Raw genomic sequence first — 18694 nt, 5'->3', positions numbered from 1 at the left:
TCTAAAGATACCAGACCAAACATGCTTTCATGAAGTGGTAGGCAGGCTGGTTGGTAAGGAAAACATGACACAATAAAAGACATGGAGTAGTAAATACAAGTGTGAACAAAACTACTGCTACACTAAGGAAGCAGTTATAGATAGTACACTAGATGATATAACCATTGAAAACACGATATATACAAAATATTATTTTCTTCCCCGTTAACTTCATTAAAAAAATTGCTTGTTCTTGACATTGCAACATATATTTGATAGGACACTAAATTCAGTGAAACATTTATTTGGTCAATAACTGAGATTACAACTGGTAAATTACTCTTCCAATTCTATCCATAACAAATCCAGAAAGCTTTTCTGTGTATTTTTTAAAAGTAAAAATAACTGCTTTTAAATCTAAGGTATTGAATGTGCTTCAACACTACTACGATCTCTTTTAAGCATCACAGGAATGAAAAGCAAAAGAATTTTGTTAGCATTGCTATTTACCATAGAAAGGAACAAAACAACCTTAACTGTTCAAAGCATTCAGTTGGTAATTTGTAAATTCTTGGTTGTGACTTTTTTAAAATAAGCTTATAATTATGTTATGCTGCAAGCTTTTAGTTTTCCAGAGAGCTTGCATATTTTTTCTTCTCTTTGAAATTCTCTACTATGCCATAAGCATGCAATTAGAAATGCTGAATAATTGCTGTAACTTTTAGAGAATTTAAGGATTGATCCGTAGAATAGGTATCTCCAATTCCTGTAATTTACAAGTGGAACATTTTGATGCTTGCTATCCAAAGCCTGCATTCTAGCAGGCAACAAATGTATGCTGGTGCAGAAATCTGTTCTGCAAGGAGGCTTCTTGAGCATCTTTTTTTCCACTTACATTTTCTTCTTTAACATGTTCATTTAAATTAGTTGAAACATTATGAAGCAACAAGAGAGAGGTCTAAGCTCCTGAAAGTCTAGAACTCTCATCTCATTGGAGAAGTTGATCACAGAAATATGCTCAGATACAATGTCTCATTAATTGCTCTCTGGATTCCACTAGCTGATAGCAACCTGAACCATACAGACAACACAAATATTTACATGACAGGACCAGTATTTACAGTGATTTCTTAGTTACTTCTTATTCATCCTAACACACAGATACTCCTCTACGGTTTCCGAGAGCCTGAGCCTTTTTCTTTCTTCTCTCTTGCTCATGTTTCTCACGCCTTTCTTCCCTAAAGGGGAAAAAGAAGAGAGATGGACCATGTCAAGTTATATTAAAGGTAGAGACACAAGCAACCAAAGGAATCTGAAACTGACCGGGGCTTAATACTGCTTTTATCAGTGTGCTGCATTTGCCATAGCTGGAGAGAACAGAACCATTTTGGACTGAACACACATTCAGGCATAGACTTCTTAGACATAAAGGTCTAACAGTCAAGGTAGCAACATGTCTGTTGCCAGCTTCTTCCAAGGTGAAGGTAAATCTCCAAACTCTAGAACTGATAACTTTCATGGAAAATAAAGTCTAACAAATTCAGACCAGCCATCCTTGCTGGCCTTCCTGATATATTGAACAGTCATTGGAAACAAAAATAGCTTTAATACGAAAGGATTGTTTCCTGCACTGTATATTTAAATCTCAAAAAGAATGAGTCATATTATTTTAAGTAACACTACTCATACAAAGACTGGTGGTGTACTAACCTTGTCTGGAGAGGTGGCTGTTTGTAATCTTTCTTACGTGAAGAGATATTGCTACCACCAGACTTATTGAGGACAGTGTTTTCTTTAAATTCTCCCCACGGCTTTAGTCGTCCTACAGTTTAGGGGCAAAAAGAGAAACCACTTTACTAGTTTAGTAACTGTGTGTTTAACTTCTTATCATGAATTTTATCCTAGCTAGCCTGTTTTTTGCTGGTTGACTTGACGATGAAATGCATTTTCAAGCTGCATTATGAGTTTCACCAGCCAATTCCCTACAAGTAGTCCTTCTAAATGTAGAAACAGATGACTGCACTTAAAAGTAGAACTCATCACACAGAGTTCAGCTTCTCAAACAATAGTGCACTTCAAAAAAAAAAAGGTCTAATTATGTAAGGAATGTTTCCTATTTCTTGTACATAACATCATTCAGTGGAATACAAGGATGCTTATTCTTGTATTGATGGGCTTTTAGTCATACTCTTCAGTAGCAAAGCTCTTGAAGCATATATTATGTAGAAATCTAACAGCAGTCCACAGACTGTGTGGGAATCCAGAGAGAAAGGAAAAGGGACATGAAAAGAGACTATAAACTTTGCTATCACAATTTGTATCAATGCCTCCCTGAGTACTCCCTGCCAGCAGCTCAGTATAAGGGGTGTGACCAACATGAGCTGCAAAGGATCACAGTACCTTTATGTGGCTGATACCGAAGTGGCCTCGAGAGACTTGCTTTGAGATCAAATGTCTTTTTTGTGCTTGTGGGTTCTGCAGATTGAGCTCCAAACTTGAAGGGAGTGATAACTACAAAAGGCATCACAATATCGTTATTATAGTAACAAGAGAAATGCTGTACACACAAAGTTGGGAAGTGCCTGTGAAGACCATCTTACAATTATCAAGACCCAAGAGCCATTAAATGCTACTGTCTGCTACCTCTAACAATAGAATTGCACAAATACAGCTTGCCTGAAATAGGGAGTTTCCAGGTTTGGAGAGGGCAAGAGTTTCACAGTACTAGCCCTTTTGGTATGATTATACTATCCAAGAGCATATACAGCTTCATCTGTTTTGCTAATACTTCTGAGCAAATTGTGTTTCCTAGTCTCTATGTGGAACTGGGTGGCTTTTCACATTAAACGAAGAAGCAATTCCTTTGGAACAGATCAGCATGGAGCTTTATTTTCCCCTTAAAAACATTAATATTGTTACAGAGCAAACCAAGAAGCTCTGGGTTCTTGGCCTGTGCCAATAGGCCAGTGATACTAAGGATATCAATGGCTAGATAGCAGAGCTGTGCTGGTGCAAAGATTCTTAGCAATCAGAAGACTTACAGTTTTTCTAAGTTTTAGTTTGGGAGTTAATCAGAGTTGCTGAGGCTGGTTGTCCTAAAACACAGCTAAAAGCCTAATGCATGCTAACTCCACAAGGAGAATGAGATCTCTGAGAAGGCATTGGGAACTCCTGTCACCACAGACAGGGTCTCCCTGTATCTGCAATATCAATCTTTTGCCATGTAGTCCCTAAAGGTCTAGAAGATTTTCTATCCTCTTTTCTATAGGTAGCTAGGTACCATATGTTTACGTCTTGGCACCCCACCATTTTACTCAAGCCACTGGAAAACAAATGAAACAAAACACTGCAGTTTCTAAAGAATCAGTCATAAAATAGAGAATTAAATTAAGACCTGGGACTACATGACATTGTGTTATTAAAAATCTATAGAATAATTCACTATGAGAAAAGTCTTGATCTGAAAGAGCCAAATATTCACCAGCCACTTTACCCTTTGGTGCAGTCAGATCATTATTTCTTGCATTTCCCTTGCTGTTTTTCTGACTTATTGGTTTGCAGTTCTTTTGAGTGTCAGGTGTGCAAATCTCCTGCATGTATGGAGACATTCGAGATGGAGTCTTGGTAAGAGAGCGCTTGTGCTCATTATCTTTTGTGGCTTCTGAGAACCTGAAAATAGTTAGAAATATGAAGACATATTTAGCCACCTACAAGGAATGTAAGCAATGTGCCAGAATACAGAAAGTTCTGCATTCTGCTTTTCTTACATATATAAGATATTCTTGCATATATAAGATATTCACAGCTCATGTATCAACTGCACTAAAATGCCTTCCTGGTATAACAGTTTTTGAGTTATGAGCCATCATCAACAGCAGTAAAGGATATTAGGAATTACAAAGAACTCGCTCGCTTGTTATTTTGGAAAGCATATGTATTTGGATGCAATAAGATAGCAGATTTCTTCACCAATAGATATGATTTACTTTATATTTGGATTCTGTAGTAAAGCATTACATGTCACTATTGTTAGTTTTAAAATCCAAATTAAGAAAGAATATTAATTAACAGAATGCTGCAACTCAAAGACCTACAAGATGAAGCTCAAAATTTTAGTCAGAACACACAAGTTACTTGCATACCAAGATGCACGTACATGCTGTATGTATGTGTGTATATACACATTTTTAATGTGTATGTGTGAATACATATGTATGTGTACACATATATATAAACACATGAAAGAAAATTCAAAATCTTGCATGCATGAAGTGACACCCTTATCAAAAAGGTACTGAGAATAAGTTAAAAGCCTGCAAGATTTGGAAAGACAGTGAGTATATGTTGAAGAAAGCTATGTTTTGTGGGCTAGCAAGTTTATGATGAAGTACAGCTTGCAAGATCCACCTCAGTGCATCTTTGGATCAATGGATTACATATTGCTAAGCATCAATGAGGGCTGCAGTGGAGACAAAGATCATCCAACAAGACACTAGAGGGGGAATGGTTACTTTTTTCATTTGTTGTTATTTACTGAAATCAAAAAGAGGACTTTTAAAGTAGAAACAAAGCTAGTAAGTTTATAAACTTGATTTTGACCTTTGAACAGCAAAATACCTGCATTCCAGTAACATAATTTTATATTATCAGTTATCAATATTAGAAGTTGCATTATCTGACTTCACAATAACAACACCACATACACTTTATTCAGGGACAAAAAGCCCCAGCAGCTACAACGTTGGCATGCAAAAGTTGAAAAGTGAAGGTCATCAGAGAAATGGACAGTAACACAACCAAGACCTGAGAACAACCATGTATTGTTAGCAAGGGAGAATGTCTAATCAGAACTTCAGTCACCGTGGAAAATTTAGTAAAATGATTTAAGTCAGAATTAGTATAATAGTTAAAAACCAACTAAGGAATAGTACAGACAAGGACTCACTAAAAAGAAAACCAAGCAAAAGGACATTTGTCAGTGCAATACCATAAAGTCTGTCCTTTTGATTCCTTCTTTTAAAAGGTTTCTTGATTAAGACTTCAGTAAATTTTATTAGTTTATTAATTTTTCTGATAACAAGTTCATGAAACAAACATTAATAGAGAATTAGATTACTGTGGAGGAATAATGACATACACATGATGTTTTAAAAGGAAACGAGATAAGATAGTAGCATTGAGTATGAGTTCATTCATTTAACAATTCCTCATGACTTACTAGTATGAACTTAGTTCCCATCTGCTAGAAACAATCTGCTTATAGTAGTCAATCACAAGACAATCCCTGCTGTGACAGTGAGGGGGAGGGGAAATAGAGGACAAAAGGAAGTGAGAGTAGCTAAAAACCCCAAATGATGAGTCCATTGCAAGACTTACCTGGAATACTGAATACAGTTCTGGTTAAGAAATCTCAAAGATAAATTAATTTAGATATAACAGACACTGATAGGTTGTCTGACAAAATGGAAAACCTAACACAGTAAGAAAAATAATTTGCTTGCCTGGTTTAGCAAAATAGAAGCTGAGATGTGGGATTCTGCTATCAACAGACATAAAAATGAAGAAGGAAGATAGTAACAGCACAGTAAGGCTTAAACCAGCCATAATGCTAGGCTGAAAGTTAGTAATCAGAATTAGTCTTGCACAGTTCATGTTTAGAATAGAAATAATATAGTAAAATCACACTCAGTGTTGATTATTTCATGTGTATTGTATCAAATGGTTTGCTGTTAGTTTTGTTTTGTTCTTTTTACCTGACATTCATTTTGGATGTTGAAAGAACAGAAGGATTAAATGAAGATTTCTGGGATAAAATACTCCGATTTGCAGCATTCAGAGAATTGCGTGGTGAGCGCCGGAGGTTACCAGGAGTGCAGGTGGTAGAGAATCTACCTCTTGCAGGATTTGGGCTGAATAAAAGTGCTTTGCCACTGGTTCGTTTCTAGGGAAAAATCAAATAATGAGTTACCAGACTCTGCTAAAAATTTATCTGAAAAGCAACCAAGAGGAAAATACACAGCAAATCATAAGCATAGCCTCTTCAGGTTTTTTCCCTTTTATTTCTTTAAATGCATATTTTAAACATAAATAGTTTTATTGTTTTTAAACTGATCCTGATCCGAAAACACATACCTTAGAACTGTTATATGGAGTTCCTTTTTCTGATGCTTTTAAGGGATGTTCAGCACCTGCCAACAGTAATCTGTCTCAAGTATGCATTGATACATGTATGCCATAAAGAAATGTAGTGCTCAGGAGTTTCAGTGTTACTGTTTTGATATGGACTTGGCAGTGCTAGGATAATGGTTGGAGTCAACAATCTTAAAGGTCTTTTCCAACCTGAGAACAATTCCATATCCATTGACATATTTATATATTCATTGATGCATTACTGTCACTTCTCTAGGGTCTGCCACACTTGCAAGAGGTCCCGTTAGCAGCTTTGACCCATGAGAGGGTTAAATGTAAGAAGTGAGTGTCAGGGACACTAAGAACAATATATATTCATATATTTCAAAGGAGAGTTATATGCAGCCATTGGACAATAGTTCTTTAAGACATAAAAGAGGAAATGAATATTTAATTCCTGCTCTTTGAAAGACAGCCTATCCCCTTAAGTTCCACAGCAATTCAAACAGTTGTAAACAAAAGCTCCAGGAGATCTTCCACAGAAGTAGTTGTGACATAATTATTTTAACTCAAACAAGTTATTTGTTGGTTCCTATAGCTATACACTGTTAATATACAAAAAGTTATACAACATATGTATTTGAAGTGCTGAGGCCTGAACAACAGGCCCTGAGCCAGAGCTGACCTCTAGATGAACCTTCCAACCTAATGTTATATTTAGTTATGTATCTGCTTATTAGCCAAAATTCTGTATAATCATTAGTAAAATATATAGTATGATAAGACTACATCTGTGTAGACATGTATGCTTGTTAGTAATTCATATAGGTATCTGCTTATTAGCGAAGATTTCTATCTATTCATTAATGAAATATGAATGTATCTATGCTTCTGAATTTAGAGACTCGTCAAGGCCATGGAAATAGATGGCTGGCCTTGTTCAACATTAAATAGTCCAAATTGACTCCCTTGATTTTTCTCTTGAGCCCTGGCCAGGCTTTGGATGAAACCCCAGGAGAGAAGAAATTCAGATGTTTTTCCACAGTAAGCAGTGATGTAAGCATGTTTGTTTACCAGGATAAAAGCTTTTTTCACGAGCCCTTTTCACAGTGAAGATGGAAGCCTCACCTACGAGTAGATGCACTGCGCAGGATTTCCCAGTTACCGGGATTACCCAGTTACCACCCTTCGCTGCAATTGAGGCTCCCCAGCTGACATGCGAATCTGGATGATGTTGCATTAAAGGCTAACTGGTGATGTATCTTTCTTAATCACTATAGACACTTTGCAGTAATGATCAGGTGCATTGCCAAGCTTATCTTTTTGTAATTCTTTGCTGTTTTGAGCTATAGTAAATTTTTACACTTGTTCTTTAAAGTTCGTGTCTGTGTCTCTTGTGCTGTCTCTCGTCTCTTGGCAAAACAATGTTATATACAAATAACTATATATAATTAGTTATATGGGACTAAGTTAAATTTCATTCATCATAACATTCTGCTGTTTGTTCACGTGACCAGATACTTACTGCTCTAAAGAGACTCTAAGACAGAGAGAGTCTTACAGAGAGGCCCTGGAAATAAATGAATATGGGAACAACAGATATCTTCCTCTGTTATCAGTTACCTTGACTGCGCTGAGCGAACTGGTACAGTTTTCATGCCTTTTTTTTTTTCTCTCCATGTAGTCAGCAATAGATTCCAAGTTCTTGAAGTGAGCCTCGTGCAACCTTTTAAAGTCTAAGAAAGAAGATTCACAGATCTAATATGCTCTAAGGAAGTTTAATACTTAATAGGAGAATTTTGCAACACCTATTGTTAAGGCCTCAAAGAAAAAGTATCCCTCTGCATACACACCTGGCCAAACAGAATGAAAAAGAACCTATTTCACCAGCTATATGACCAGTTACCTGGTGCATGCTCCAGAGAATGACAGAATCACAGAACAGTTTTGGTTGGAAGAGACCTTTAAAGATCATCTAACCCCCAAATTCTGCAGTTAAAGAGAACAGTAAGTACTTCTAAATTTAAACTAATGAATGCATTTTAAGAAGTGATGAAAATAAGCTAATACATAGTAATACAGCAGAACAGTAGTATTTATAAAGTGAAAAATAAACAAGCAGGAGTAATAGCGTGTATTCCTCCTCTTTGAAAATCATTAATGCAAGTATTATATCCAAAAGACATCAAAATGTTCAATAACAGTTTTATAATATACATGCCAGTCATTTACTACTTTGAATTTACAAGTTAGAATAAGTACCTTAAAATGTAACCTTTGGGAAATTTTTTTGTTTGATTGATTTTTAAAGAGAGGATGTTCTCTTCTTTGAGCAAAAATAGAAATCTGAGTTATAAAAAACTAAGTCAAGTCTCCCTTTACACACATTAAAACACATCTATTTCTAAAGATGGTAGGTTATCTTACTTGGTGTAGTAGCTTTCATCCCTGTTTTTGCAGACCTAGATGCATGGCCTACAGATAAAGGGGTCTTCCCTCCTGCACGATGAGCATCACCTGGTACAGTAAGATTGAACAAAATCATTAGAACTCCTGGAAAACATTTTAAAGTCATCACAATGGTTTTAAAACAATTTGTTCCAAAACACACCTTATCTCCTCAAAGTGGGTTCAGGTTTTGAGAAATAAAAAGAGCTGGAATATGTCTTAAGTCTCTCCAAAGTGTTTTAAATGGTTTGTCAGTAATAGCATGTCTTGACAAACTACAAGCCCAGCACAAATCTTACAGTCCTGTGAGGTTAGTATCTTATGACAATAAAGTATTTTACAGTGAAAGTTAAAAAGAGAACTGTGCTTGTGGTAAGCAAAAGCAACTTTTAAATTCACAGGTCTTCATCTGTGGTTTTTAAATGTTGATAATAAAGAAGAAATACCTTTTGCCCAGCTTTTCTGCCACTGCCTTATATACATACAGAGAGTCTGAGTTGGTTTTTTTTCTCTCTGCTCTCAAGTATATTATTAAGCTCATGTTCACATTTTACTGATTAATTTAAAAAAAAAATCAGGTAAAGACTTCACATCAAGTTCAGCATTTGCATATAAAAAGCAAACATTTGTTTTTCCGTTCCTTCACATCCCCTTAAAAGTAAACATGGATGACCCTAATATATTGAAAGAAATCCTCATTAGAAGAAAATAATGGGGTGTTGTTGAAAATAATTGTTGAAAAATCACCTTATTAACATTAAATGCAGACATAGTATTCGCCTGTAACAACTCTCGCTCTGAAATTACTGGGAAAACAACCCAAATCAACCAAAGAAAACCACAAAAAAACCACCCAAAACACAAAAACACAACATAGAAAGTAGTACAGACACTTGTAACTACGGTTACAGGAAGATATAGTACTGTACCAGCTGTCAGGATGAATGCTGCCTCAACCCAAGCATCCTCCACAATACTCTATTGCTTCTGTTTTTAAAAATAACCTTCATTGAAAATCCTACTAAGCTGGTTTCAAAATTATAGGTGGTCTCCCATAAGATTGTCCTTATAAATTCTACTGAACAGCAAGAATATCTATAATCCAGCTTACAGACTGTACACATAACCTAACCAGAGCAAATAAAGCTATATATATATATATATATATATATCTATCTATCTTACTTGACAGATCCACAATACCAATAAATTATCAGATTGATTAGACGAACTCATTTCTTCCTGTCAGCTCATACACAACGGAGTGGGGGATAAATTAATTAATATTTGCAGTGGTATCATGTTTGAAGGACTAAAAAAACCACCAGATGGAAAAATGATGCACTGGAATATAGATAAGGTTAGGTAGTTCAAACCAATTATAAAGGATTCTGTCTGTACATTCTTTTCTACTAATTTTACTGCTGGGAAAAACAAGATAAAACTGTTCATCTGTAGGAAAAGATAAATGAAGCCCTGGGAAGCAAGCTCTCCTTTCCTTGCCAGCTGTTAAAGGAGCCAAGTCACAACCTCAGGGATATTCCAAAAGGCACTGATCCTTTCGGAAGTGCAAGACTCAAATGCACTCAGACCTTTCAGAACTCCTTCACTGAAAACATCAGGTCCAGAGTTCTGAAGTCAAAGCCAGCAGAATTGCTACAGTGCAGAATTTGTGGGTTTATGTAACAATATGTAAAAAAACCCAGACATATTTTCTTCTGGTATCCCCAAATAAAGTACTAATCACCAGACATGCCACAAAAAAAATCTTCATAACAAAATAAAATGTACTTTTTGGTTATTTTAAGTAGTACAAATTATTAAAGTTGCTTTTTTCAATTTTTTACTTACATTCATCTCCCCTGATTTTAGTAGAAGTCTTCTCGGCTTGTTTCTTCTGACCAGTACCCATCCCTGCATTCTCAATAGCCCTCTTTTTGGTGACTTGTTTCTTGTTTCGGAATATCTTCTGTCCCTTTTCATGCTCATCCTGAGGCACTTCGTTTTCTTTCATTTCAGAATGCACCTGCAATTTAAACATACTTCATTCAAATAGTTTCTTCCAATTGTTTGTTCCTTTCTGTTCCAAAGAAAGGCTGCTTTTCTGAGAACAGTGAATCAGTGGAACAGGTTGCCCAGTGAGTTGCATAGCCTGCATGTCAGGGGTTTTCAACATGAGATTAGATAAAGCCTTAAGCACTGTGGTCTAACCTTACAGTTGAGTCTGCTTTAGTTGGGAGATTGAGATTTTCTGAAGTCCAACCTGAATTAACCTGTGAAATATTTACCCTGTTACTTCACAAACAGATATATTAGAAAGCTTTCAGCTGCACAGCTCCAACATTTTTGTATAAAATTGCCTTTATTGACAAGAAATAATTATTTGCAAGTAAAAATAAATTCACTGGGTATGTTACTTTTCACTGTTGGAGCTTTGGTTACTGTACAGTTTTCTAACACTTCATCTCCTCATTTCCCTCCTTCAGTCATTAAAAGTCTTTCAGACAGTTCTTAGTTTACCCACTCCTTGTAACTCTAGAGAAAAAGAATTCTACGTCCATCTCACCTTGAAACTTCCTCTCCCTCAGTCATACAACACTCACAATAAAAAAAATTGTGAAGTTTAGGCAATGGTGCAACTTCTGATTATTTTTTCTGTATTAAAAAAGTGAGAACAGCCTTATTTTAGATAAATTCTGAAACTATCTTAATATTCAGAATACTATGATGAACTAGGTAAAAGCACCCTTACACTCAGATAAAGTGCTTGGTATTGTGTATTTCTTAGAGGAATTTATTTCCTTGAAGCAATGACTAGCAAGTAATGTCTGTTTATTATGGAATAGCACATAGTTAAGATAGAGAAAAGTCAGTGCTAGAAAGTACATAAGTCCAATACCAGAACATCGTGTATGAAATTCTTTATATATATATATACACACACACACACATATCTAAATGTATACCATCTCTAAATGGTGGTAAAAAAGAAACCAAATGTGTTTAAATTACGCTCAGAGGAAGGGGAGACAAAACCAAGCAATGCATGTCACCTCTTTCTCATCAGAAAGCACTGGGTTTTCTTCAGTGGTATTAGTTTCCTCATGGAAGTTCCTCTTTTTTCTGGTTATTTTCTTTTCATTGCAACATCTTTTTGTAATAAAACACACTGAATCAGGCCCAATTTCCTGATTGCTCAGTTCATCCAATTTGATGGAAGCAGATGCACTCTTTTCAGGATCCTGTAGCAGAAAAAAAAAAAAATCTAACTTGTATAATGCTGCAACCCTCCCAGACTTGTACATTTGTGGAACACTCTTCACCAAAAGAAATTTTTAATAAGCTGACAAGGATTACAGCACTCCCTCAAACCTTTAAAGATTTTTAAAGGAAGCACTTAAAGGGAGATACGTTTGAGAAAAAGCAGATGCTGAATTGTTTTTTATCAAAAACAAAAAAGACCACCACACTCAACAAAATAATTCAGCTTACAAAAAAATTAACAAAAAAAGTTAAGAAAATAATATCTTAAGAAATGAATAAAGGAAATAGCACAACTCTATCACTTTCATTACAGTGTTAGTGTAAGTAAATCATAATAAATGCAAAATGTTTTCCAGTTACTATCTAGACATGCAAAATAAATAAAATATTTTTATATTTGGTACTGACTATTGTCTGGAGCTAAACAGGCAAGAACTGAGATTTGTTCAATGGAAATTAGGTCTTAGTGTTTACAGAGACTAATTTTGTACCGATGCTGAAAAATACATTATTAATTTTTGCAGCTGAAAGGCAAACAGCTTTGGGTCATATGGGAGGCCACTTCAAAACTAACATTAGCATACCTATTTCTATCAGTATATGAGTACATTAAGGTAAGGGCACTAAGAAGAAAAAGGTATTTCTATTACAGTTCACATCACGGTCAGAACCACCCTCCAGCACACACCCCATCCTACTGGTTACAAATTTAAGTTTATATCTCTTAAAAACAATAGCTGATTTATCATCTATTACCATATTTTCTTGTTCTGTTTCTTCGAAGTGTTGCTTCAATGATTCCAACAGTTTGTCTGCCTGGAGAGAAATCAAAGCAACTTATGAGCCTAATAGGCCATTAAGTCATCAAACGAAAACCTGCATAAACATAACCAGTGACCTATAAATTGATCAAACAAACAAGCAGAACATTTCCTGAATCCGATGGAATAAGGTGCCAAAAGCTTCATTCAAGGCAAATTAGGGAAAGTGCTTAAGGCCGCAGATATCATCATGGCTAGGCTTCCCAAACAAAGATTTGGGAAAGGCTCTATCCACATTTGTTACAAGCACCTGGTGGCTAATTCTCCACCGAGGCACAAAGGCAAATTTCCCTGACTAGGTTTCTTTCGGTCTGTCTGTTTTTCAGACAAGGTTAATTGTTCAAGGGTGAGTGAGACAGGCTGTTTTAACCAACACTGCACAGCTGAACATGAATTAAAATCATATTATAGTTCTGTCTTGTCCATACTACATGCAAAGCGCCTTTTGTCCCTTGCTTACATTCAGCAGCAACAGCAACAATACAACAACAAAACCACGCCATTGATAATTCGGGCTACAAAAGGCTCTTAAACACCTAGCTGGAAAGATCAGCATAAAATCAAACCCAAACTAGCAGTTTAAGAGCAAAATATCCCAAAACTAAAACTCCAGGAAAAATTCTTAGTCAAGTCAGGACAACGAACTCCCTTGTCCACCGAAGCCGTGGATTTTCTTCAAGGTTTTCCGACTTCTCCCGTTGCTGGCAGCGCCTGCCAGGAGAGGCCAGGCCGTGCCACGGGTACACCGGGCAGAATATCGGGGAGAGCTTCAACTTCTCTTCCTTAACCGCGGCTGGTAAACGCCCACACACGCTTCCCTCCCTGAAGGGACCCTTCTGTCACTCCTCCGACTCCGAATCGCAAATAAAACCAACTGACCACACCTACGCGCACCGAAGGAGGGGGTAGAAAAAGCGGGGGAACAGCGGCGAGAGAGGAGCAGCTGGGCCACCATGGGCCGGGGGCAGGAGAGGTGGGGCAGCCTCCCCTCCTCGGTGACTCCGGACGGCCAGAGCCCCGTGTCGCCCCCTCCCCGAGCCCCGCATAGGAGCGCACGGCCGGGCCGCTTCTCTCGGGACGCACCGCGCGGGCCAGGCCGCCACTAGCGCCGGGAGGGGACGGCGGCTGCGGCCCCACACCGAGAGCACCGCCCGCGGGGACGGGCGAGACACTCGCTGCCCCGGGCTCACGGCCGGGCGGAGGGGGAACCTCGTTACCCAGACCTTCCCCCGCCCACCCCTCGCTCTGCTCCCTGGCACCGCTCCCTCCCCGCTGCCCCGCTCACGCGGAGGTTGGCCCTCAGGCCGACGGCCTTGGCAAGGCGCTGGAGCTCGACGTATTTCAGCGCCTCCAGGGTGCGGGGAGAGGTGAGCGGCATGGTGGCGGCACCCCCGGCCCGCGCCGCGCGCCCAACCGACACTGCGCCCGCCCACCCTCGCCGTTCGAACTGCCCGCCGCGCCAGCCCATTGGCTGCGACAGGAAACGGCCCCCGGGGGCGGGGCGCGGGAGCCGCCAATGACGACGCGCTCCGCTGCGCGTGCTTATTTTCGAGTGCGCTTGGGCGTTCCCGGCTAGGGGGAGTTTCGCTCGGTGCGGCTCGCTGCCCAATCACCTCGGGCGGCCAGGATTGACGCGGCCGCTGTCCAGTGGCAGCACAGAGCCGTGAGCCGCGCTCCAATCGCGAGGCTCGGAGGGCGGGCGCCGCGCTCGAGCGCGCGGCGGGAGGAGATGGCGGTGCGGCGGCCACTGCGGGAGCTGTTCCAGGATCCGCAGCTATTCCAGGACCCGCAGCTCGTCGGAACCATCGTGCTGGAGCGGGCGTCCTCCCCGGCCGCTGCTGCCTGGATGCCGTCGCCGCCGTCGCCCTTGCCGTCGGCCGCGGAGCCGGCGTCGCCTCCGCGGCAGCAGGGTCCGCTGCCGGAGCTGTGCGCCGTGTTCCACTGCCGCGGCTGCTGGACGGTGTTGGGGGACTCGCTGCAGTTGTGCGCGCCGGAGGCGCCGCGGTTCGGCTTCCTCGCCTGCTTCAGTCAGTGCCTCCTCGGGGAGGGGGGTGCCGAGCCCGCGCTGCCACTGCCCCTGGGGCCGCGGGGCGGGTCTCAGGCCGGGCTGAGGTTGGTCCGGGGGCTCTCGCCTGCAGCGCGTCTCTCTTTCCGCAGAAGTCACCAGTGATGTGGTCTGGGAGGATTCGCTCTTGATCGGCCTCGAGGAACCGCTCCTGGGATGGTGCGTAGCTCCCCTAGTCCTTGCTCTTGGCATAGGGCCGCCGCGGTAAATCGGGCGGGCAAAGCCGGGTCTGTCAAGGCCGGGAGCCGGGGGCTCCTCCGGCTCGTGCACGGAGGGTTGTGAGGGGCTTAGCAAACTCCCAAGTGCTTTTTGTACCTCTGCTTCACCGCTTGTAGGGATGTAGCTTTTGCTTCTGTCAAAATCAAAAGTTTTACTGCTCTAACCTTTGTAGTGGAGAGGAGCATTTGAGCAATGCAGTTAAGAGACGGCCTACCGTTTAGGTCTCTTTCTTTCCTTCCCTAAAAGGTCTTTTATCTGAATTAAAGCATCTCTGGGTTGTGTTTGGTTTGGTGGTGTTTGTTTGGGATTTTTTTGTTGTTGTTTGGGGGGTTTTTTGTGGGTTTTGTTTGGTTGGTTTTTCTTAGTACTGAAAACGGGTAATTTCTGCTCCTCTATTCATTAGGCTACAGTTAGCAACAGGTTTGGTAACTCAGGGACTGGTCTAATGGGAGGGGCGTAAAATGTCATCTGAGGGCTTACAGAAGCAGTAGCTCATTTAAAAGATATTTAAAGGCTGTTTTACAAGCTATAAGGACTGGGAACTTTTTAAATATAAGACTTACTATTTTTTTTTCTATTATTCCCACCCCCTCTCTCTGCATGAAGCAATAAATCTGTTTTACCGAGAGGAAATTTCACGTTTGTGACCTGGCATATGCGTTGTTTTATCAGTTAAACCCTGTTTGAGTAGTGTAGCCTAAACCACTCTGTGATAATAAGACGTGTATTTTCTTCCATAATTGCAACTTCACTTATTGAAGAGATTATTTCATTACTTGGGCACAACATGCCCAACTGCTTATGTTCACATTCTTTGTGTATCTATTATTTTTTTAATGAGAAAGCTTTATTATGTCTTGGGTTTTTGTCCTAATAGAACTGAAGATTTGATGTTGTCTGACAGACATGTAGTATCTATGGTTTCAAAAGCTTTTGTTTAAAAATATTTTTCCCTTTCTCCTTTTAGTGCTTACAATGCATTATCCTGTCGGTCATGTGGCTTGTCTGTGGGCTTCATCCTTCATTCTGCTGCCAGTGACCTGGCATATCTCCGAGGCTTGTTCTGTTTCTTCAAGGACAGAATCCTCTGGTGGGTACTCTGTATTCCTACAGTCAGGGATTTCACAGGTATTTGTAAGTTACTGTACAACTGGCCAACAGCTAAAGTGACTTTACTTTTGTCTGAGCACATTGGTGTGGGATTTTAACATCCTGGATGTCTAAGTTGTTTGTGTTGATATGAATCTATTTGATTTGCCTTGCACTTCTTGAGTGTCCTCATGTAATGTAAGGGTTTAAATTTAATTGAGTGAAATGCTGAAATCTCCTTCCGTTCCAGATTTGCTTAGCTAATGTAAGGTATCAAAGTAGTTCCATGACAGGTTAAGGACTTGACTGTAGAAACTTAATTACTTATAGCCGGTGATGAGCAGATCTTAAGATCTCAAAGTAAAACCATTGTTATGTTTTTCATATTTTCATAATTATTGATTACTTTTGGCAACAACTTTGTATCTGCTTTAAAATTGTCTTAAATAATCTGTCTAAATAATGAATGCAACTGTGGCTTTTAACTGTTTTTCTTGTGGCTTTTTTCCCTATCCCCTTTTGTTTTCCAGTTATCTCTTAGAAAACCAAATGGTTATAGAAGCTTCTAAGGTGGATTTTCCTGCTGTGACCTTAAAGAAACAAGTGCAGGAAGTAAGGGTTTCTACATTAATCTCTACATTAATGGAACATAGTTTTAAACTGCTGATAATTTGGGATATTAATTCCAAAATATGGATACAATTTCTGGTTTTTTAAGTGCAAAAGATTGAGAAAATGCTGACTTATATTACAGTGACTGCCTCAATGTGTGAGAAACATGGAACATTTTCTAAGACCCCTAATCTGCATAATGTATCCAGTTGTAGCTAAATTTCTGGCAAAAGTTTTTTATCCTTTTACCTCTATACCATGAAAAGAAAAAACCCAAGGATCATTTATACAGACTTCACCTAAGTATTACTACTTGTGTTACCACTGTTGAAGAATGAAAAATAGTAATTTGTTAATTTGAAAGGGATTCTTGCACAGTTATATTTATGTTTGTGTAAGCTCAAAACAGCATGGCAGTATTTGTAGCTTCAGAGACAGCACTAGGACCTTCCTCCTTCTTTGGTGTTTAAATTGGATGTTCTTGTCTGTAACCTGGTTAGTTGTTATCTTAGTAAATTGTCTGTCCCATATGGTATGTAGGAGAGAGCCAGTGTACCCAGTTCATGGGTTTACTTATTCCTTACTTTGGGTTTTTTTCCATTTTTTTTGAGTTTAGTTGTCTAGTTTAGTTTCTCTTCTAATGAGCCTGTGACATTTCTTTTGTCCTCTTTAAAATCATCTTCCAGTGTCCATAAGATCATAGTGTTTTTACAGATCAAGTGAGACTAAAAATGCAAAAATCTTATCCAGGCAAGACTTGTAAAGTCGAGATGCAATTTTCTGAAGTAAAAAAATGATAATACTTCATTGCAAACACAAATTATGTGACTGTAGAGAGTTTGCTTGTTAACTAGAACAAGCTCAAGAATCCGGCCTTTGCTTTTTGAGAAATAATGTGTCCACATGTATTCCTAAGCTAATGATGAAACGGTTTGTCCAGATATTGTCAAAGAAGGTCTCTGGCTGTGTGAAAACTTGTAATGACTTAACTAGGAAAGATCAGACTCATCATAGTAAAACTCTAGTAACTCCATCTCCTTAGAGTATTTCCCTGCATCTCTGGAAGGACTGATGCTGGCACATGTTCATCCATCTCCAGTTTGTAGTGCAGACCTATGATTTGGGTGCCGGTTTTGTCTGTACTAGACATGCAGTATAAAGACTCAAGCCCCACTGTTTTTCCATCTTAAAAATGAGCTGCTCTTAAGCCACTGAAAGTGCGCTTGATGCAGATCATTCAAAGATGCAGCCTTAGGACATTTTTTTGCTAGTTTTAGTACTCTTATTTCTCTTTTTTTCTAGCTGAAAGAAAAGCTTGTGGAGTTCCACATTCGCATAGAATTGGTGACAAAGAAGCTGAAGGAACTGGAACAAAGTAATTATGCAACACAATGGCAGAGCTCTGCATCAGATACAGATAGTCTACCACCAGGATATACAGGAGTTAGGATCAACTAGTAGCTGTTTTCAAGAACTGCTGGAGTTGTTTCTGCATCTCTTCTGAGTTTGTTCATTATGGAGAAATAATGCACCAGATCAGATTTGAGTGTTGATCTGTCACTTTATCTGTGTATGGAAAGAACTGATGATTAAGTGCATCCCTTCAGGGGAACACCTGAAAACCTGACATACTGAAGTTATGCTTGGAAGACTGAATAACTCACCCATGCAGCACATCACTCTCTGAAGCAGTATAACTGTGACTTTGTTTTTTTTCTCTTGGGGGAAAAACAGCCTTTGAAATACTAAAGTCAGGCTTCTGGAGCTATACAAACACACTAACAAGGTGATATTCAAGAGGAGCTGTTATAAATTGACCATTCTTAGAGATGTAAAGTTTTTGTCCTACCTTTTCATATAGATACAGTGTTAATGGCAGCCTGGGTGTTAATGGCAGCGGTTTTTGGTTAAGTGGCTCATTAGCTACATCTCATATGCAGGCACTGCTAAATGGACTCCTGAATAGTTCTTTCAGATTTGCTTGTGTGTGTGACCTGCAAAAGGAGCAGGCTAGCATGTCACAGATGCTGCACACTGTTCTTATTGCATGAATCTGGATGGCACAATG

The 18694-nt window shown here is 39.3% G+C and overlaps 2 protein-coding genes across 3 annotated transcripts; one reads left to right on the top strand and one right to left on the bottom strand.

Annotated features, from left to right (window-relative positions):
* Positions 1-267: 267 nt before the first annotated feature.
* NUSAP1 (nucleolar and spindle associated protein 1) lies at positions 268-14153 on the bottom strand. Of its 2 annotated transcripts, none has more exons than XM_032690726.1 (11): positions 13927-14153; positions 12577-12636; positions 11610-11798; positions 10408-10582; positions 8536-8625; positions 7732-7844; positions 5733-5920; positions 3473-3648; positions 2380-2490; positions 1690-1801; positions 268-1217 (listed from the first exon to the last, which is right to left on the bottom strand). In XM_032690726.1, exons 1-11 carry the CDS (start codon positions 14107-14109, stop codon positions 1130-1132), a joined length of 1485 nt encoding a protein of 494 aa, XP_032546617.1. In that variant the 5' UTR covers positions 14110-14153; the 3' UTR covers positions 268-1129. The 2 variants fall into 2 exon arrangements, with proteins under 2 accessions (XP_032546617.1, XP_032546618.1); XM_032690727.1 differs by having other exon boundaries at positions 3461-3648; positions 13927-14062.
* A 9-nt stretch (positions 14154-14162) lies between these two features.
* Positions 14163-18167, top strand: OIP5 (Opa interacting protein 5). The gene is given in 6 exon segments (XM_032690730.1): positions 14163-14668; positions 14799-14865; positions 15893-16015; positions 16545-16626; positions 17929-18015; positions 18017-18167. Coding segments are annotated over 6 exon segments (771 nt in total). The 5' UTR covers positions 14163-14370; the 3' UTR covers positions 18131-18167.
* The last annotated feature ends 527 nt before the right edge of the window (positions 18168-18694 follow it).

The sequence above is a fragment of the Chiroxiphia lanceolata genome, chromosome 6, assembly GCF_009829145.1.
Source record: "Chiroxiphia lanceolata isolate bChiLan1 chromosome 6, bChiLan1.pri, whole genome shotgun sequence".
NCBI lineage: Eukaryota > Metazoa > Chordata > Aves > Passeriformes > Pipridae > Chiroxiphia > Chiroxiphia lanceolata.
The sequence above is the reverse complement of the archived record's forward strand: the minus strand, read 5'-3'. Positions and strand labels throughout refer to the sequence as shown.